The sequence below is a fragment of the Stylophora pistillata genome, chromosome 4, assembly GCF_964205215.1.
Source record: "Stylophora pistillata chromosome 4, jaStyPist1.2, whole genome shotgun sequence".
Classification (NCBI taxonomy): domain Eukaryota; kingdom Metazoa; phylum Cnidaria; class Anthozoa; order Scleractinia; family Pocilloporidae; genus Stylophora; species Stylophora pistillata.
In genome coordinates this window covers 18997884-19020070 of record NC_142522.1, presented here as the reverse complement: position 1 = coordinate 19020070, position 22187 = coordinate 18997884, and the positions used below count along the sequence as shown (strand labels likewise).

General features: G+C 35.9%; 1 protein-coding gene across 3 annotated transcripts; it reads left to right on the top strand.

The window, feature by feature from the left end:
* The first annotated feature begins 1030 nt into the window (after window positions 1-1030).
* On the top strand, window positions 1031-20937 carry LOC111332735 (ubiquitin-conjugating enzyme E2 Q2). 3 transcript variants are annotated; one of them, XM_022938150.2, is made up of 14 exons: window positions 1031-1301; window positions 1403-1510; window positions 1614-1715; window positions 2613-2684; window positions 3376-3428; window positions 3596-3689; window positions 4311-4395; window positions 14832-14892; window positions 15516-15606; window positions 16173-16231; window positions 16982-17030; window positions 18958-19056; window positions 19512-19581; window positions 19914-20937. In XM_022938150.2, exons 1-14 carry the CDS (start codon window positions 1143-1145, stop codon window positions 19943-19945), a joined length of 1134 nt encoding a protein of 377 aa, XP_022793885.1. In that variant the 5' UTR covers window positions 1031-1142; the 3' UTR covers window positions 19946-20937. The 3 variants fall into 3 exon arrangements, 2 of the variants coding, with proteins under 2 accessions (XP_022793885.1, XP_088614216.1); XR_016000424.1 differs by lacking the exons at window positions 14832-14892; window positions 15516-15606; window positions 16173-16231; ... (2 more) ...; window positions 19512-19581; window positions 19914-20937 and adding exons at window positions 4860-9563; window positions 9732-11441; XM_088758090.1 differs by lacking the exons at window positions 14832-14892; window positions 15516-15606; window positions 16173-16231; ... (2 more) ...; window positions 19512-19581; window positions 19914-20937 and adding an exon at window positions 4860-11441.
* Window positions 20938-22187: the final 1250 nt, after the last annotated feature.

Genomic DNA, 22187 nt, shown 5'->3' with positions numbered 1-22187 from the left:
CGAAATCAATCGAATCATCATTACGCGCACTATGAAAGTATAACAATTTACGTAGGTGGGATTGCAGACCATGTCCATCTAGTTGTTCATATGCCACGACAAACAACAAGCTTCAACTGAAGTCATTGTCACGATTGGGAAAAACATAAATCTGCTAATAGTCTTAGAAATTCTCAATTGTTCGACTGGGCTGAATGTGTCAGTTGTTGATTAACAACTATTCACCGAAGTGGGCGGTAGCTGGTGGTGAATATTAAACGAACCGCGAAGAAGCGGAGAGGAAAAATACTCATCGCTTTATCTAGCCACCCACACCGAGGTGAATAGTTGTTTTAGTATATATTAAAACAGTGAGATAATGAAGCACAAAAAGATGTATTTAGCTCATTTATTCCTACGACGATTACGATATTGTCGGGCGCAAATCTCGCGCGCGTTGCTCGGAGATCAATAGCAAAGGATATTCAGAGTTTGATTAGCCAATCAGAGCACACCTTAGAATATATTAATTCCGGCTAGCAATAAAATCTCTTTCTTGTTTTCAATTTGGCTTTTAATTCTAGTTTAGTCACAGTGATTTGCGTCTCACCAAAGTATAATTATTACTTTTTTAAGATAAGAATAAACAAATAAAGGCCGGGTTAATTTGTTCTTGTCTAGAATGGGGTGTGATTTACACGAATTAATGTTTTACTAATCGTCCATACCAAGAGCATAGCCTTCTAGTCTTCTGTTCACTTCCCTAAAACACTGCGTGAGTGAGTGTCCAACCTGTAGCAAAGTCAGTTTCTTAGGGCTTGATCTTGCGAGGACAAATTTGAGACGACACACAAGCTCTCGGCCAGAAAAAAGAAAGTATCATGGAACTCCTGATTTAAAAGAAAAAAAACTCCTCAGCAAAAAGAAAAAAAGAAAAAGAAAATATTGACAACAACACCTCCTTTTCGATCATAACAACCTTCAACTCACCCCCTCCCCCCGTCTCTTCACCCAATCACCCATTCCATGTTCGATCTGGTCAGCGGTTCAAAACACTTGGTAAAGACGCGAAATTCGCGAAATTTCATTCACGGACTATCTTGTTTGTTAATGGAAACTGTTTTTAGCTGGAGATAGCTCTCGCTATTGCCTGAGCAAGGCAAATGTCAAAGTTTCAAGAGCTTAAGCGGGAGCTTAGTATCCTGGAAAAAACCTTTGGCCCACGGCACGAGCATTTCCGAGTTGAAGCCAACGGTTTGGACGAAGTGACGTGCCGATTCCTCGCAACAAATGGCGAACATGTAGTCCACTGCAATATCTTTGTGAGTAATCTTTGATTAAATGCTATGATTGAAAAAATATTACATCCTTTCAAGAGGATGTTAAAGCTGCTCTAATTGTGTTTATACCGTTGGTTCAACAGGAATCCTATCCTAACCCACCCCCGATGTGGTTTGCTGAAAGCGAAGATGCGAAAATCACTCAGATACTCGAATTCTTGAGTAGTATTGAGCCTTCAGCGCCCAATTTGGTGAGATGAGTTTACGTGTTCTTTCATTCCGTTGGAATCTTGCCTGCGTTACTTTGAAGATCGGCTTTACGTCAACTAATGTTGTCTTTTTTTTATCTCTCAGCTTCTTCGCTCAACAAAATACTTGGCGAAGGAGTTGTATAAATGGCAAGACCTTCCTATACCATCACACATAGACAACCTAGATCTTGTACAGCTCATACACGTAAGTTCATTCAGTTGGTGTTCACTTACTTTACAGTCGTTTGGCTTAAAGATAAGGGATATCTCTTCCTTTCACCTTTTAAACAAACTAGAACAGAATTTTTCTTTCAGTTTTTAATTAGTTGCAATCATGTCGAGACATCGCATGGTTTTCCTGTGGTTACGTCAAATTTTTAAAGGGTTGTATGTTCAGAGGGTCTTAACCGGAAGTGAAAATGTGCGCTAATAATATCTATGGAGAAAAACAAGATTTTACAATCGTTAATACAGATAAATTATCCTCTAAAGGCGTGGTGAATAAACAAAAAACTCAGCGTTCATTTGGAAATAATAGTTATGAGAGCGTTCGGTGGTCGCTAATTAGCATGCGTGAAATTTGTTTCTTGTTTACATCTTGGATTTCTTTACCCTTGTGTGACACTGCCATGCGATGCTACAGTACGATTCTGCAGTGTAATGCAGCTTGGGATTTCCTCTGTCTTCTAAACTACTTACATCAAAAATTATGTAGAGAAATGTTTTTGTGGTGAACTTTCTCAAGAATTTTTAACCAGTACCAGTGCTGGTCCTAATGGTAATGTCGTACAGTTTTATACTGTATAAAACAAACACCATGACAATCAATGCTGATGTATTTTTAAGAGAGCATTACATGTACTTGTAGTTTTTTTAACATCTACTGAACAGTCACGTAAAGTTGTACTTGAGATGCCTAAGATACATTTCTGTCTTGTCTGTACATTTTGAAAATTGGCTTGTTTAGTAAGATTTTTCTTTTATGCTCTTAACTTGGGTTTAAATGGATGGTGTTTTTTTGACAAAATCTTGTTATTTTGGATGATAACGAAGTGTTGAATGTGCTTTTCTGTCCAAATCAACTTGTGTTTGGATTTTTCAGGAAGATGTTGAGGTAAAAGAGTCAACAACCTCTCAAGAAGATGAGGAAAGTGAGGATGAAGGTTTAGAAGAGGTACAAAATATTGTTGTTAAATTATGGACTTGCATATACACAAGTGCAAAAGGTCTGCTACTTTGGTAGAGTGGACTGGAATCACTTTTCTTTCCTGGGATCTTTGGCACAATCTTCAAAAACAGAAATTTATGATGAAAATATTGTTCATCATTAGAAAATTAAAAAAAAAGCTTATACATAGGATTGGTATATAGTTTCAGATACTTGAAAAGTCCAAAAGTTCCAGAAATGGAGAAAGTATGGTCAGAAAAAAAATAACATTAAGAACGAGACTGTCTATGAGAGAACCATGCAGTCATGCTACATGCCATCTCTCTGATTTCCATGAAACTTTGCCAGTTTGTGAATATGGATAATGGAATTTTTGTTTTTGTCTAAGTTTTGCAAGGGTTAGCTTAAATAAAGTTACAATTTGTGGAAAGGAAAACGTAATTAGTGACCCCCTCAATCAAGTGCCCTCCTTCCAATAAATGCCCTTTCTTTTAGCTGAAATTTTAACTACATTTAAGTGCCCAAGTGCTTATTTGAGAAAATAATTTATGATGTTTCAAAGCTCTTAAGAATCTCAAAAATGAGGTCTGTAGTGACCATTTATTTGCAAGACTATGCTTTTGAAATAAGGGAGGTGAATTTAATAAACAATTTTGAGAAAACTTTCTTTAAGGGATTTTTTTTTTATTTGGATCAGGGTCATGATGATAGTGAGGATTCTGATAATTATGAAATGGAAGAAGATACAGAGTAAGTTGTGTGCAGTACACTCATCATGTACTGGATGTGGTTTGACTTTTTTTTTTCTTGTAATTTTTATTTTTCAAATTTTATGACAAAGCAGGACTGTGCAATAATCATTTATGATAAATGTTTATCACATGTATATGGTATAATGTTCCTCTCTTTTTGTGTAGACAAGACTCTAACAAAGAACTTCAGGATATTGGGGCAGCAAATTATGCAGTATTGGAGAGGATACGAGTGAATAGAAGGGAAGACCACCTCAAGGTTGGTGTTATTGGGGAATGATAATATAATTATATTCAGATCTCAAGCAAACATGGTTTAGTTTTACCTGTCTGAAAAAACTTTACACAAATAATTACTACTGGGTTAGAAGTGGGATTTGCTTGGAAATGAATGACCTTATAAAATGATATTTATTTTACTATCTTTAAGTGGTACATACATATCATTGAATTGGCAGCAAAACTATGTAATAGGGAATTGCATCATTGAATAAAATCGTGTATTTTGATTGGTTAATGAAGCAAGGTATTTAGCATGGAATTGTGAGTTGAAAACAAGGCTAAGTGTTATTGTTTCTCATCTACATATTCTTAACAACTATTAGTAACGCTGGTTTTTTTTCCTTGTTTTTATTCAATTATTAAGCGATTCGAGGAAAATCCATTACTTGACTCATGAATTCTGGGTTAAATTGCACTTGAAAACCAATATTGCACTCATCGCTTTGGGATTTGTGCAATATTGGTTTTCGTATGCAATTTAGTGTGGAATTCCCTCGTCAAGTGGTGAATTTCCCTTTAAAATTATTGGTAAATCATTTAGTATTTTGTCCAAAGTCAGGACTATGTGTTTAAATATTTTGTTCTCAACTTTATCCAGGGGACAGTGAGTGGATCTATCCAAGCTACTGACAGATTAATGAAAGAACTTAGAGATGTGTACAGATCTGAGAGTTTCAAAACAGGTGTGTTTTTATTTTTTGTCTTGACAAAATTGATAACGTGAAATCCCACTACTTCATTTATTAATTGTATATGATTTATTTATTTTTGGAACAAAAGTACTAAATGACCATAGTTAGTAGAGGGGACTGGTTAGGAAACGCAGTAAGCTTCAAAGGGCCAGCCTATTGTCTGTCCCCTGAGCTTCGATTGAACGTCACGTGACCAATGACCCTGCACAGAACCAAAACAACATGGCGGACATGAACGACTTATTTTTCTTCGGCGACGATTTTAATGTCATATTGGAACTTTGGAAAACGAGGAAGAATTACAACAGCACTTTGTCGAAGCAGCTGACTCTCTAAGTATTTGAGAAGCCTTTAAAACGTTATTTTCGCCCAAAAACTTTGTAGTTATTGATGCCCTTAGCAATGGCATCGGTCGTAGTACAACATTTTTTTACTGAAAGTCTTTCGATTTTGAGGTTCAATACGAAGAGGGAATTTTTGCGAGTTGTGCCAAAAGAAATGCAAGACTAAGGCTGGATTAAAAAGACATAAGACAGTAAAGCATAAGGAGGAACAAGTGTGGGGAAATCAACCGACTCAAGAAGCCAAATTCACTGCTGAAGACTTCGAAGCGTTATCAGTGAAAGCACGAGATGAAATAATTGAAAGAAAAATCTACCCTCAAAGCGTAAGAGAAGAGCTACGAAGATAAACGATTGCCTGGAATCAAGAAAATATGGACTTCTCAAAAGTAGAATCCTTGTATATGCGTTTGGTTAAAACTGGAAATGCAGAACAATTCTACTCGAAGTACTATTCAAGAATAGGCCTCAATTCAACAAAGATTTTTGTGGGGTTGTCAAGTAATGCGGCAATATTGCTTAGTACCAAAGTGGCTGAGTGTTTGATAGCCCACAGCAAACAGAAAGATGAATCACCAAATCCCAATATCCCTACTAAACTGTGTAATAGAGAAATGGCAGGGTTACAATATATTGGAGGATATGTACTGCACAAGCTTTATAGCAAGGTGAACAATGTATACAAACCCACAGCACATACTGAACAAACAGCTTCAATACTGAAAGCTGGCAAAGGAAAGATTTTCATGTTGCAGAGAGTCAAAAACTAATTTCATCTTTAAACCGAGGTGGACTTTGGGCTATTTCTAAACAAGCTCAAACAATTTTTAAGAGAATAGAACATAATTCTAGGATTCTGAGCTCAGGAAGTCTCCAGCTGAAGATTGACAATGCTAAGATAGAAACCAAATCAGCTTGTGATGTTCATTTGGTCTCAGCATATAACACCATATTGTTGGACTCAGACATAGTGGTAGATAACAGCATTGCAAAAGATGTATTGGACAGCATTATTCATTTATATGTTATTGTACGGTGTTTTTGACTGGCCAAAGATGTTCTACAGAAACATAAAATTCAATGTAAACAAATGAAGACAAAAGAACTTCGAAAGGAAATTTGTAGAGCCAGCAAGGAACAAGAAAGGCAGATATAGTTAGAATTAAGAGCCTGCAACAATTTGTCAATAAGTAATTTATTACAAGAGATGAATTTGGTAACTACAACCTGCAATATATTAAATATTGCTCATTAATGATTATTTTATAGACAAAAATCAGTATAAAGGCTATATGGTTAAAGTATCTAACATAGAGTAACTTGTTTATTTTCAGCATTTCTAGTCATACTTAATGTTGACTTTCTTATTTAACATGCTAAGTACTGTATATACATTTATTTATTAAAGCTAAAACGTCTGGAAGCTAGTTTCTTAGAACATACTAATACAATGTTATCATATGTATTTGAATGTGAACTTAAATAGAAATGAATCTCTTTTTGGGCCTACTACTTGTCTTTTTTCCTTTTTTTCTTTGGGACAGGATCATTTGAAATGTTAACCCATGCCTTGTCTCTATCTCTTCTTCCTCTTGTGTTACCTGATTGGCAGGACACTACACGTTGGACCATGATGGTATTGTTACTGTACCCAAATGTTCTCATGTCAGGATTGTCACTTCTTCGTCCCAGCTTTCTTTGGTTGCCAAAGTACTCTTCGACAGAATCCTGGCAAAATCTCTCTGTAAGTACATATTCCATACCTTCTCCCAGGAGGAAGTTTGTTGCTTCTACAGCAGAGTGGGCTGTAATTTGTAAACCGTCATAGGTCTGCCAGGATAAAAACATACGGCTTTGAGCATTTTTGGAAAAATTCCCAGGTCGGTTGGTTATGCTTTCTTTCCAATCCCTTAGATAGCCAAGGAAATCACTTTCTAGCCAAGTGAATCAGGCATCATTCTGTGATGTATATGGTGCCAAAAATGGTTTCTACTTTCTCTCGTGCTCTTTCGTACTTCTCACATTGAGGCAATCGAAGAAGGAATCGATCATGCTACACAATTTGGCTGTTGCTTGCATCTCTGGAGTTCCAAACTCCCTCAACACTGCTGCTACTGACGCACTTAGTACTTGGGCTGCCAGATTAACTCTCATGGTGGAATAGGAATTTAACTTAATATGATCGTAGGTTATTCTTGGTAGCAACTTCAACCCATTTTCTACATCTTGGTAAAATAGGTGAGCTATGTGCTGCCAAAGAATAAAATGACCATCATTCCACATGTACCTAAAAAATAAAAATAAATCAAAATTAGAAATACATTAAATTTCTATTATTGTATTATTTCATTGTTGCAATTACATGTTTAACAAAAACAAAACAATAACAAAAACAAAAACAGATAAACAACTAAATTAAATGCTGACAAGGAAATACAATTGTGAGGATTTTCATTATAAATGCACCATAAGAAACATCGATGAATTGATTTGCAAAATAAGCAAAGACATTTTAATGTCTTTTTAATATCTGTGTACTTAAAAGTACACAGATTTCAATGCCCATTTGTGATTTTAAGACATCTTACCTGGTACATGATCCATGGCCAGAACTGTAGAGGCAGTTACGTGTTGTTTTCACTAGGTGAGGAGCATCTGAAAAGAAATAGATGAAGCGGTGTGTGGCATACAAATTGATAGTGCGGTAGCACACATCACCATCAGCATTGCCATCTAGAACTTTGTGCATTCGCAAGAACCTCCTGTGCGGTGTTACCCCATCGGAAGTGCACTCTGGATCCACTCTGGATTCTATTTACTTCAAAGGTATTCTGCCAAGCGTAACTTATTGTATATCTTTGTGGGGATCTTCCAACTTGTTGGCCGACCTCGAGGATTCGCACATCCGTGCTGCCAGACTGATTCACAAGATCAGCACAAATATCCCAAAACATGAAGTTCTTAGCATAGCAAAATGGACATCTATACATTACATGTACAAGAGAAGACTTGCCTGTATTGCATACCAGGCCTTTCACAACCTAGCTCCTGATAACATAAACAGTTTATTTACAAAGCACCAGACCTCATACAATTTAAGAGATAACTTAAGATTTGCTCTTAAATGTCCTAAATCCAAAGCCCTGCACAATTCTTTCACTCATCGCGCTAGTATTGTCTGGAATTGCCTACCTAGTCAGTTAAAGTCTAAGCCTAGTTACTCCTCTTTTAAGGCTAGTATTAAGAAATTCTATAAATGCATTGACCAAATTAATTTCGGCTCAAACTCCACTGCTACCAACAATATCAGTGACGAATTTAAGTACTACTGATATCTAGTTTGCCATCTTGTTATCTTATTATTATTCTTACAATTATTATTTATCTAAAATTTTTTAATGTAAATTTTATCTTTGTATTTATTTTCCTTTAAATGCATTGTTTGAGTTAATTTGACTTATACTAATATTTATATATATATATATATTTACTTACTTATCCTACCCGTATATATAATGTATTATTGATACGTATGATTATTCATACTAGGAGACGTATATATTTTTAGCTGTTTATTAGTAGATAGCAGGTTCACATCAGCATTAGCTGCCATTTCCTCAACCTGCTTTACCAAATAAAGGATGTATGTATGTATAGGTTACATGACATCTCAAGGATGCCAATAGCCTCCCAGAAGAGCGGCATTAGTTGGTATGATGTGATACCATCCGTAGCAAAATAAGCTAAACTGAATTTGAGCTCGGTGCACACACCTCGTACCATGAAAACTAATGCATGGCTGGCAAGGTTATCAGCTTTTTCTAGGCTTGCAAAGTTGACATCAGGATCTCCGAGATCGACATACCCAATTAATTCTCCAGTGAATTTGTCAAAAGCCAGGTTTGAGGTGATCTTCATTTCGTCAAAGAGCAACACCACATATCTTTGGACATCAAAATAGCTCTGTGACTGTACAATTAGCTCCTCAATGACATCCTCATGGAATCCAGTGCATGGGCGAATACAGTTCCTATAGTCTCTTAGTGTTCTTTGGCTTGGCAGCCTTAAGATATTACTCTTGCGCAATTCCTCGTAACAAGAAGGGGATTTTGCAGCAAGTGATAAACAAAAGCGAACTATCATAGGATGATACTTCACTCCAGTGGTACTGGCAGATAAGATCTTTTTTTGTTCCTACCAAAAGAGATTCATAAATGGAGGGATATTCTCACTTGAATTGCTGAGTATCGAAGTTATGTCCCTACTCAGTTCATCATCAACTTTAAGACTGGATTTCTGGATTTCACATCTCATGTTGTAAAGCTGCTTTTCAAGTTCAGCACATTTAAGTCTTTTGAAGTTGTAATGTCGCCTTAATTCTTTGAGGAGATGTTTTTGAAACAGGTGCAAACAGATGTGCTGGTTCAGCTAGTTTGCGGCATTTTGCATTGTCAGAAAGTGTTTGCTTATGTTGAAAACTACTACAGCTTGGGCACTGATCGTCTGTTTTGCACAAAACAGAACAATTACAAGTTCTCCAAAACTCTTTGCGTGGGAATGAATCTTCGCCATCATCAGAATCAAACAAGGGATCACTTGGCTTTGAAATAACATGGTGTGTTAACTCACTGAAAGAAGCAGTTGGCTTAACACCAGGGCAAACAAACAACACTTCTGTACTCTTAACAAGTTCAGATACTATAATATTCCTTACAGATCTCAACGCTTTCATATAAAGTCCATGATCGTCAGGCAGTAGCCATCCAGACACAGAGATAGTGAAGCCCAAGCTGTCATCGATCATTATCTGAAGTTCAGGTAGTAGAGCAGTCGTGACTTTCTTTAGCACAATCCTATCGCTCAGTTCTTCTAGAGTCCAATCTTTAATGGATTTCAAGGCCTTCAGTCTTGATACCAAGTCTTTGAAGCTTTTATAATACTTGGCATTTTGTTCAGGAGCGACATCTTTGACTATCGATCTTGCAGGTCGTGTCTTCACTGGTTCAGTTTGATGCAACTTCTTAGGCATATTTAAAGTAGGTATAGCGCCAAATCTAGGCTTAGTCTTGAGCATCTTCTCGGTTTCAACTTAAAAATACAAAAACATAAGTTATCATTAAAGAGAAATGCTGTATAATTGTAAAGAGTTAGAGACGCACACTTTATCAACAAACACTCGCGAGCCTTCACTTACCCTACTAAGCTAAGTCCCACTACTGAACTATACAGTGTGTTTACTTACATTTCTCTATGTCTTCGGGCTTCGCCTACGGCGCCATTTTGGATTTATGTGTGCAGGGTCATTGTCACGTGACCTCGATAAAATCGAACAATAACCTATCCGACTGAAGTTTGCTGCATTTCCTAACCAGTCCCCTCTACTAACTATGAAATGACTAATAGCACAGTCAGTAGCAAAATGTTTCAATCAGTTACTTCATTATTCTTTAATAATGGTGTAAGTAACTTTTCATAAATTAGTAGTATATTTAGGTGTAGTGTACATGTAATAATGACAATATCGATGATAATGATAATAACAGTAATGATAATAATTATTATCATAATGATGATACAATAATGATAATTATAACAGTAATCACTTTATAATTAACAATTATTCGCCGAAGGCGAGGTGAATATTGTCGAGTAATCCCAAAGACGAAGTCGAGGAGATTCTTCGACACTATTCACTGAACCTGAGGCGAATAATTGTTTTATTATAATTTCCGAGCTGAACAACAGAGAAATTACTCAAATCATAACATTTTTAACATTTATTAACATTTTATTTTAACATTTTATATAAACTGCATGGAATGGTTTATATAGCGTCATAAGGAACCGCTCGACCAATCAGATTGCTGGAAACTCTTTGCTCAGCTCTGAAATTATACTAATAACAGTTAACAAATATAATATTTGTATATTTTTTTTCTATTGATGATATTACAATTAACACATCCCCATTTAAAAATGTACTTCACCATTTTAAAATGTACTTGACATTTCAGGTATCTTAGTTCCTGAATGAGCCAATCAGATCTCAAATGCATTTTTAATGAGTTCTCTGGGAACTAAGTTCCTGTGTCAACCAATCAGATTTGGTTTGTAATATGGACTTTGCTCTTTAGGAACTAAGTTCCTCAACAAACCAATGACATGGAAGAATACATGACGTGACATTTCTAAATTAAGATTCGCCTGTTTAATTTATGTCAACACTAAATAGAGCGGACAACAATGTTACACTTTGGAAATGAGTCGAATACACGATGGTCTACACGGCAACGAAAAGGCATCTGATACCACACAATTCTGTAAAAAATGCCACAGCGGTTTTGCCGCGCTTTTTACCAGCGCTAATACATATATCTTGTTAGTAGTTTTGTTGTGTAGTATCGCTGATTATTATTACAAGTTGTGCCGTAGTTTGACGAGCCCGTAGGGCGTGCGAAAATACAAATAACGAGTAAAATTTTTACTCAGCGATACTATACAACAAAACGTCTAATAAGTTATTTATTATCCAACACGCCAAACTGTTATATATATGTTGTTCAGTGCGGGTGAATTTCGCGGATATTTATTTACGGGGAGTGCGTGACAGAAGTATGCGAAGCAGTACCAAACTGGCGCGTTGTTTTGTTGCTGTTTCTATTTTCTTCGATGAATTAAAGGAAGAAATTTCCTGGACGTCGAGCTGTTCTTCTTCATTTGATTCATCTAGTAAACTTAGATCTATATTTGCCAGCCATTCTGACTCTTCGTCGTAGGATGTATGATTCAAACTGGCTGCTGTTTTGCTTTTCGTCATTTAACTACAAATCCACCGTCATTTAACTACAAATTCTCCGCTTGCGCGATGCGAGAAACTCTGTTTAACCGATACTCTAGAGTACAAATACCGCGTGACATTTGTACTCAACCAATCGTTTCGTAACATTTTCAACGCTGTAGTGTATGTATAAAGGGCAGAAATTTCCTCTCCGACGCTTCAAATGCGTTGTTTATTTTGTTCCGGAAAAGTATTTCGCTACGCTTCAATGATCTCGTCTCGGATTGGTGAAAAAATGACAGGTGTATTCATGCGTAGAAATGAACTTACACTTGCGAAACGAGATGTAATCGGTGTTGAGTTTCTTGTTTTCCTCTTCTCTCTCGTGAGTTGAAAAAATCCATTCCCAAAGTAAAATTAGGCAGATCTTCATCGGCGTATTCGCTTGTTGCCATGTCTAGTTTAACTTTTTTACGGAAGTTTTTCCCGGTTTTTAATGAAAAATGCTGAAGTCACTCACGCGAAAAAAAAAATTGTCCCGAGGGATTTGACGTCACCAGCGTGAATCAGTGGGAAGCACGCTCGCGCAATTGAGTTTGATTGCACGACTCTTAGAAGCTATGTTGTAATAAGCAACATAAACCGGTCTAAAAACTTATCGCAAGAGCAACATTGCCGGGGGAGACTGTTTTGACTTGTGTACATCACCATTTCAAAACGTACTTGACATTAAAGGTATCTTAGTTTCAGAATGAGCCATTCAGATCTCAAATACATTTTTCATGAGGTCTTTGGGAACTAAGTTCCTGTGTCAACCAATCATATTTGGTTTGTAGTATCAACTTTGTTCTTTAGGAACTAAGTTCCTCAACAAACCAATGACACGGAAGAATGTATGACATGTCATTTCTAAATTAAGGTTTGCCTGTTTTATTCATGTCAACACTAAATAACACAGACAACAAATTGAATTTATAACATGGCAGAGCCGCGCAATCAAACTCAGTATCTGTAAGCGTGCTCCAGATCTCGATAGCACCCGCTGTTGGCGCCTGCAAATGGCTTCGCCAGAATTTTTTTTTTTCGCGCGAGCGGCAAATTTGTGAACACGGTGAAAAATATTATACTTCGCGACAATAATGGATAAAAATAGAGACTCGGCCCACCAATCCCAAAACGAAGACAATTTTGCGACCTTTTCCCTTTGGCTAGAATTCTTAACCGAGGCAGAAAAAGAGAAAAGCAACGGGAAACGAGACTCGGCATCAGCGCTCATACGTCAGCGTGCGTTCATCGAGATATGAAGCACGCGGTAAGTTTGGAGAGCACGAAAGATGCGTAAGAGTTGCTCGAGGCGTAGCCAATTGTTATATAACATTTTCAACGCTGTAGCTTATGTATAAAGGGCTGAGATTTCCTCTCCTACGCTTTAATGCATTGTTTATTTTGTTTCGAAAAAGTATTTTGCTATGCTTCAATAATCTTGTCCCAGATTGGTCAAAAACTGACAGGTGCATTCCATGAACTTCATGGAAATGAAGTTAGAGTTCCGAAACGAGATGAAACCGTTGATTGTTTTGTTTTCCCTTTCTCTGGGTTTATTCTCGAGAGTTGAAAAATCCATTCCCAAAGAAAAAGTAGGCAGATCTTCATCTGCTTGTTCGCTTGTTGCCATGTCTAGTTTAACTTTTTGCGGAAGTTTTTTTTTATGTTGCTTATTACAACATAGCTTCTAAGAGTCGTGCAATCAAACTCAATTGCGCGAGTGTGCTTCCCACTGGTTCACGCTGGTGACGTCAAATCCCTCGGGACAATTTTTTTTTTCGCGCGAGTGACTTCAGCATTTTTCATTAAAAACCGGGAAAAACTTCCGTAAAAAAGTTAAACTAGACATGGCAACAAGCGAATACGCCGATGAAGATCTGCCTAATTTTACTTTGGGAATGGATTTTTTCAACTCACGAGAGAGAAGAGGAAAACAAGAAACTCAACGCCGATTACATCTCGTTTCGCAAGTGTAAGTTCATTTCTACGCATGAATACACCTGTCATTTTTTCACCAATCCGAGACGAGATCATTGAAGCGTAGCGAAATACTTTTCCGAAACAAAATAAACAACGCATTTGAAGCGTCGGAGAGGAAATTTCTGCCCTTTATACATACACTACAGCGTTGAAAATGTTACGAAACGATTGGTTGAGTACAAATGTCACGCGGTATTTGTACTCTAGAGTATCGGTTAAACAGAGTTTCTCGCATCGCGCAAGCGGAGAATTTGTAGTTAAATGACGGTGGATTTGTAGTTAAATGACGAAAAGCAAAACAGCAGCCAGTTTGAATCATACATCCTACGACGAAGAGTCAGAATGGCTGGCAAATATAGATCTAAGTTTACTAGATGAATCAAATGAAGAAGAACAGCTCGACGTCCAGGAAATTTCTTCCTTTAATTCGTCGAAGAAAATAGAAACAGCAACAAAACAACGCGCCAGTTTGGTACTGCTTCGCATACTTCTGTCACGCACTCCCCGTAAATAAATATCCGCGAAATTCACCCGCACTGAACAACATATATATAACAGTTTGGCGTGTTGGATAATAAATAACTTATTAGACGTTTTGTTGTATAGTATCGCTGAGTAAAAATTTTACTCGTTATTTGTATTTTCACACGCCCTAGGGGCTCGTCAAACTACGGCACAACTTGTAATAATAATCAGCGATACTACACAACAAAACTACTAACAAGATATATGTATTAGCGCTGGTAAAAAGCGCGGCAAAACCGCTGTGGCATTTTTTACAGAATTGTGTGGTATCAGATGCCTTTTCGTTGCCGTGTAGACCATCGTGTATTCGACTCATTTCCAAAGTGTAACATTGTTGTCCGCTCTATTTAGTGTTGACATAAATTAAACAGGCGAATCTTAATTTAGAAATGTCACGTCATGTATTCTTCCATGTCATTGGTTTGTTGAGGAACTTAGTTCCTAAAGAGTAAAGTCCATATTACAAACCAAATCTGATTGGTTGACACAGGAACTTAGTTCCCAGAGAACTCATTAAAAATGCATTTGAGATCTGATTGGCTCATTCAGGAACTAAGATACCTGAAATGTCAAGTACATTTTAAAATGGTGAAGTACATTTTTAAATGGGGATGTGTTAATTGTACTTGTATACAGGTTACAAGTACGTTAATTTGTGCAGTACGTTTGAGAGAAACTTACAGGATGAAAAGTTGTTTACTACCTTTGCATGTTGGGGTACATTTAATTTTTATTCAAAATTGCTTTTTTTCTTCAAGGGACATATTCTGTATGCCTCAATAATGACAACTTATATGACTGGACAATAAAAATTATAAGGTGTGTACACTCAATAATTTATTTTGCGAGATATGTAAGACATTATTGATCATGGACATGTGTTTCAATTTTTCCTTTTTATAAAAATGTTTTCAATTGAAACCAGTTATTTTAGGAAAAGAAAATAAACATTGAAACTGGTTTCAATTTATTTTTAGACTATGGTGATAAAACAATAGAGTTTACATTTGCGGCAGAAATGTTTTGGGCCTGACTCGGAGTCCGGCCTTTTAGCCCAAGCTGCTAGCTAGAAGAGTGTCAAAATTACTCTGAGAGAGGCCCAAGGCCCAGGTTAATGCCTAAGAACATGAACTCTATTATAACTCTATTATAGGTTATCACTTTACAGTTGGGCATTGAGAAAATTAAACTTGAAAAAAATTATATCAAAATTATCTGAACAGTCACACGGGTTAAAAGACATTTTACATGCAGCTTAGAAAAATCTCTATTTTAGCAAGCAAAATGTGTCACAGTGCCTGACAAATTGTTAGTATTAATTATTATAAGACAAAAGAAATGAAGTGAAAATCAAACTACAGTGCTGCAGTGTGAAATGACAGTATCAAGAACTAATTTAACCATTACATAACTGAGTGACTAACGAATTGTTTTCAATGTAGGGTTGACCCAGACAGTACATTACACAAAGACCTGATGCAGCTTAGAGGTCAAGAGGGTACAGATCATGTGTTGCTAAACATGACATTTACAGTAAGTAATGTAGAAATGTATTTTTGGAATATTATCAATCTTGTGGATATCTGAAGCTCTGCAAATTCAAAAAACATTACATGTATGTGATAGTATTACACAACAGAACAGGGCAGAAATATGGATGGAAAGCAGAGCAAGAAAGTGGCTGCACTGAACAATATAAACTTGTGTTTTTTAGACTTAGCTTTTTAAGTATCAACTATTTAAGGGCTGGACAGATCTTTTTTTGTTGAGCAACTCTTGCAGGAGAGGTAAAATACATAAATTCAAGCAAATGATCGAAAGTGTTGCAAGTTTCTCACAAATTATGTAGGTCAGAATGTGCATGTAGGACAGTAAAGACTTAGTTTGACAGAATTTGTGCCAAATGCACTTTCAGTTATATTTGATATTTAGCAACAAATCTTGTGGGTGTCCAGTCTTGTTTGTCTTTCCTGTGGCTATCTTTTATGAACCTTTGTAGGGATGTAGTATACTGTAGCTTTGGCATTTTTATATTCTGTCTATTAACAGCCTTCACTTTAAAAGATTTGAAGTTCATGTTACCAATTGCTTTTTTTCAGGATAAATTTCCATTTGATCCCCCATTTGTCAGAGTTGTGTATCCAGTATTAACAGCAGGGTAAGTTCAATATGGAAGAAAATATTCTTTTAAGAGAAATAGTGTTTTTACATGTACATTTTTTTTTTTTTGGATCCATGTATCCTATTCATTTCAAAATAAAAATTAGCAATAAAGAAGCATGATGCCTCGACCTCTGTGAGGTCATTTTGAGAATGACCTCAGAGAGGTTGAAATGTTGTGCTCTCTTTATTGCTAATTTTTATCTTGAAATTGATATCTAAGAAATTACTTCTTCTCCTATTCATTCAGCGCTTAGTTCAGGTTTTAAACATGGCTGTATCTCTTTTCCCCCATTAAGTCTGATGTCGCATTTGTAATAACAGCCTGGTAAAAATCCTTTTTTACAAAGGGGGGAAAGGGATTTATTCAATAATTTATAAAGGGAAATTAGTTTGAGTCTTGTTATTTAATGCCTGCCAATGCAGCCCAAATGTGTTCTTTAACCCTTTCTACTGCAAGAGAGGTTAACATCTAATTTCTCCTTATAGTAAGTACTGAACCATTCACTAAGATCTTGAGAATATGGGAAATGATCACCAAACTAAGAAGCTTTTATTGTCCAATGAATTCTCCTTGACAGTATTAAAAGAAACATGTAGAGAAGAGTATTGAGGTTATGGATACCGATGTTAGGTTGTAAAGGGTTAATAAGATCCACTTTTGAACAGATGGCTCTACTGGCCAGGTTGCTGCTCCCAAGAGCTTACTAAATAAATATTTAGTGTACAAATAATCTTCTTTCACCAGTTATGTCCTCAGTGGGGGAGCTCTTTGCATGGAATTACTAACACCTCAGGTTTGTATTTTAGCATGATGATGATTGCATTTTAGCAAATAATTTTTGATAACACATAGTGTGTGTACATTCTTTTGTTCTACATACTCCATCTCATTTTATTCTAATTTAGTTTCACACTTGCCTTTCTTTATATAATGTAACTGAACCAATAATTTACATTTATTAATAATGGTGACATGTTGTCCTGAAATATCATGTTTTAGTAGCAGTACCTTTTATTATAAAATTTTAGCAAATAATTGTTGTTGATTTAATGGCATATTTTAGGATGTATATTCTCCCCACCAATATAATTGTACATGTAGTAAATTAACTGGAAGTGAAGCAATAGAACACATTTTCCCAGGCTCTATAATGTGACAAAGCCAAGTGGGATGTTGGGAGAACATGAGGATAGTTTATGTTTAACCCAGAGCAGAAGGCTATTGTTTTATACATAAATTATAAGCTCTTTGGGCTCTATAACCTGGTAAAGAATCCATTTTGAAACTGGATTGAAGGATCAGAAAATGTGTACTATGTTCATTATGTGATAATATTTATAAGAGTTAACAATGACCACTAAACTAAATGTTGTACGTACAATGACAGGTGTCTGTATATACTGTATACACTGTACTTATATATACAGACAAACCTCTCTAATATGTTTAGTATAGGTAATCACATAATTTTGTGTGCAATTTGGAATAGATACCTTAACCTTAAATCTCTCTTTGCCATGAGGCACATAAGGCTTGAACATCTCTCCTCCACTGTGTTCTGTCTGCAGCTGCATAGTATACAGCACTCCATGTTTTCCAGCCTGCACTGTTTCTCTCCTTTTCCACCATTTGCCACCATGTTGTTTTCGGTTGGCCTCTTTTTCTTCTTCCCTCTGGAGTCCTCTCCTTCCTCATTATGTGCCCAATCCAGTTCCATCTCTGTCTCCTCACCTCCTCGCTGATCTTTCCTGCTTCTGCCATCTTCTGCCATTTGGAATAAATAAGCACGAGTAAATTTTTTCAAAGACTAACAAAATTGCATGATCCCATAGGGCGAGTGCAATTTGTGGTCTTTGAAAAAACTTACAAGTGCTTATTTATTCCAAGTTGCACAAGAAAAATCATGTGATTATGTATTAATAATATACATGAAAAAATATGAGCTAGCTTGTCACAATTATGCAGAAGAAAAGCATGTGCATCATGTGCAAAAATAATTTATTCAAACCCTGCAAGTGACACTGTGCGTTTGGTCAAAACAACCACACACAATCAAAACAATAACTTAAAGATAAAATGAAATTTTCACATCGTTAAGGCGCAAAAAAGTTCAAAGTCCAGCCAAACAGTTCAAGGAATTATTCAGGGAGTTTGGTAACTCTGTGAGTTTCTTTGATTATTGACCAATCAGAATGTTTGGTTTGTTACTTTCTTTGCACTGAATTAACCCTCTTCTGCACTGAATTAACTCTCTTCTGCACTGAATTACCTGGAAACTGCATTTATCTTAACCAATCAGAACTGAGTTATTTTTTCATGTATATTATTAGTTAAGGAATAGGGTAAGGTGTATTCAAAAGGGTGCAATGAATTCTTAAGCTTATCAAATTTTTTTCTTAGCCCTAAAATGTACTTCAGTGGTTTCGCTTGCATCATCTTCATCTTTAATTTACATTTTACACCTTATGGGGTCAATACGCTGCTCAGATAAGGCTGTGCAATGTATTTCTGAAACTAGAAGCTAAATTTATTCTTTTTTTAGTACAAATTATTTATTTGATGGTTTAGTATAAATAATATGGGTGGACATGTATCTCTTATATTCCATTGCCCTAAAAATTTCTGTGCATTTTACATGTCAAACCATCAAATAAGTAGCATGTACTGTACATGTATAGCATTACACATTGACAAGATCAGTTTTTTTGTGCCTGTTACAGGGCTGGAGTAGTGCATACACTGTTGAGGCTGTTATAATGCAAATAGCTGCTACATTAGTGAAAGGAAAAGCTAGGATAAACTTTCAAGAAAACAAAAAGGTGGGTCACTGATTCTTAGTTTAATTATTTCGATTAAAAAAAAATTAAGGTTGCAAAACATGATTGAACATTACTCATGTCATCTTCAATTGCAAATGCTTCTGTTGCAATTTGAATTTATACTTTGCAAGAAATAAATTAATCAAATTGCAACAAACATGTAATATTGTGCTATAATTATGGGTTTGTAAACTATTTGAATAAAAGCGAATCAATACTAATTTTAATTAGTAAGTAGAATGATAGATATAATTTAATAAGAATGAACTACATGTAGAAAGGAGATAAATCTAAGTGTTTTAACTGTTAGTTTCTCCCAGTTTTTTTTGTACATGGCCTCTTTTAAATGTGTCTTTTTCTCTAAGCTTATTTCTTATTATGTGCACAAATGGGGATAGATGGATACGTTTATGTCATTGAGGGAAACCACAATTTGTTGTGTCTTTTATTAACAGCCAGGTGTTTACAGTCTAGTTCGAGCTCAACAATCTTTTAGGTCTTTGGTTCAGATCCATGAGAAAAATGGTAAGAGATAGGACTTACATGTATAAATTATCTATTAGATAAGGTATTGTAAGAGGTCACCTCTTGCTTTAAAAAATAATGCATTCAAGTGATATTGAATTAATGCCAGGAGTCACTAGCTATTATTTGTTTTCCTTTAATGGTAAGTTCTCATAACCAATTCACCCAAAAGTTTCTCACACCTTGAAAAGAGACTTGTTAAAATAAGATCTTGAAAATTTGGAGGTAAAACTATTAATTTTGAATGATCACTTTGTCATATTGGCTTATTTAAATGTTATTATTTATCAGCTCCAAACAATTACTGCTGACAATGTTTTCTCTTCCCCCAGGCTGGTACACTCCACCTAAACATGAAGGATGAAAAGTTAATTAATGCCTGTGATTTCTCTTAAAGAGTGCATGATGTCTTTTACACAAGATATTTTTATGATAGTTCAGCCACATTATAATTGATATGTACAGTTACTGTAGAAGTATAACATTATCAAAATGCTAGCTATAGTGATTATATCTTCTCTTACTACTTTCCTACAGAAATGAAGTTGTATTGAATTTTTTGCAATAGCATGTTGTATGGCAACTGATGCACACTGCATCAGTAAATGTTCTTTCATAATACATGTATGGTTCAATTTAATGTACTTTCAGGGGACTAATATAGGCGAGGAATAGGGTATGGTGAACTTTACATAATTATGTGGTGCAGATGCCAATTGTTCCATATTCTTACTTTTGTCAGTCCTCAAAGTCTCCCAGATGTGGTGCATGTATACATGTGTATGTATATGTTTATTATTGATACCTACTGTCTGAAGGGTGGTACGTGAACATGTTTATCCAGGATGCCCCACCGTCTCCTAGGAGTGGGGCATTTATGTGTTCATTCTTGGTGCCCCATTGTTTCCAAAGAGTATCCTTAGTAGTCTTGTTCTTTGTTACTTACCGGTAGATGTAGAGTTATGTCTAGAGAATTCATGGAAAGTTTATTAGCTGGAGGTCTTGAGAGTTCAGTCAGAGGGTGCTGTGGTAGAATTGTAGAATTGAGTGCAAATCTCCTTTCCTAACAAGTCCCTTTCCTGGTGATGAGTTCACCTTTTCTGTGCCCAGAATCCTTGGATAATTTGTCACCCTAAGTAAAGTGAGACATGAGGTAATTTTGCTTGATTTCGATATCTTTTCTTTAGATTTCAGGTAGTCATTGCAGTTGATAATTTTAGCAGTTCAGTTAGTAGAAGTCTCTCTAAAGTTTTCAATTTTCTAGCTCTCCAGGTTGTTGGTTGTTGTTAGTCAGTAAGTATTGTATATAGTGCCATCTTTACTGGTGAAGAATAAAAGGGATAGTTTGTTATCTTATCTTGTTGTTCCTCTTAATCTCTTTACACTTGAACACTGGAATCATACTTTCCACAGTCTGTTTTTTTTTATAAATTAATATCCTTTGGTAATGATAAGGAGAATTTTTTTGACATTCAGGAACGTCCTAGATTGGTGATCATTTTCCTAAATTCTCATTCTCTTTACATTATTTTGATTTAAGATTAACACTGTGAGGATAAATTACAAGCCAGTCACTCTTAGAAAAGACCTGGAAAGTTACTTAATGTGCAATGATTGTGGTCAAATCCACGGGAATTTTGTTAGAAGGAAAACACTTCATCTTCAAACATTGGTTTATTTTATTAAATTTTAAAACACAAACTAATTTCTAAGGTTAACTACTCTGGTAACATCTCCAGTACAGGTAAGTCTTTGATGCTTGAAATATTTGTTATCACTTGTAATTCTTAAGGTTAAAGACATACATACACCACTTTCATAAATGGCTGCCGGATTAATATTCTTTTGTTTAAATTTAAATTAGCCCTTCCGGCCTCGCTTAAGATAATGTATTCTTTCGAATTTTGTACTGGAGAACGAGGTCAGAAGGGTTAATGTAAATTTAAACAAAAGAATATTAATCCGGCAGCCATTTATGAAAGTGGTGATTGCTATGCAAAGAATATAATCTGTTGCGACCATTACTTTCAGGTACACACTGTCTCTTGAAACATTGCATTAAGCCAGCAAGTCTCTAAATGCACTGTATCCATTTTCCTCTTATCCCCTAAGTTAAACATGTTGTTAACTGTTTTTCGTTGTTTTTTTTTTAATCTCTAAAGCAATCCACGGACACCGTGGACGTAAACGAAGGTCAGCTTTAAAATGACCAATGATCCTACAATTAACTGATAATTTCTTGCAGTAAATGGTTTGAACCCGGGGGTAACATGTGAAGGTGTAGTCTGATCGTCCGGGTGAGTGTAGTCCTGAGAAGGACTACACTCACAACAATCACTCACTTGACTACACTGACAACAATCACTCACTTGACTCTGATGATGACTTCCGCACAGGTTGTCGAAACGTCAGTCACTGCCACCGACAACAGTCCTTCTCAGGACTACACTCACCCGGACGATCAGACTACACCTTCACATGATAATTTCTTGGTAATTTCTATTAACATATGTTTCTATAATTTTAACCATCACTGTCGTACACTTTATACAAGCAGGGATCAATATCACTTCTACATTTCTTTTCTGTGGAATTTTTTTATTATT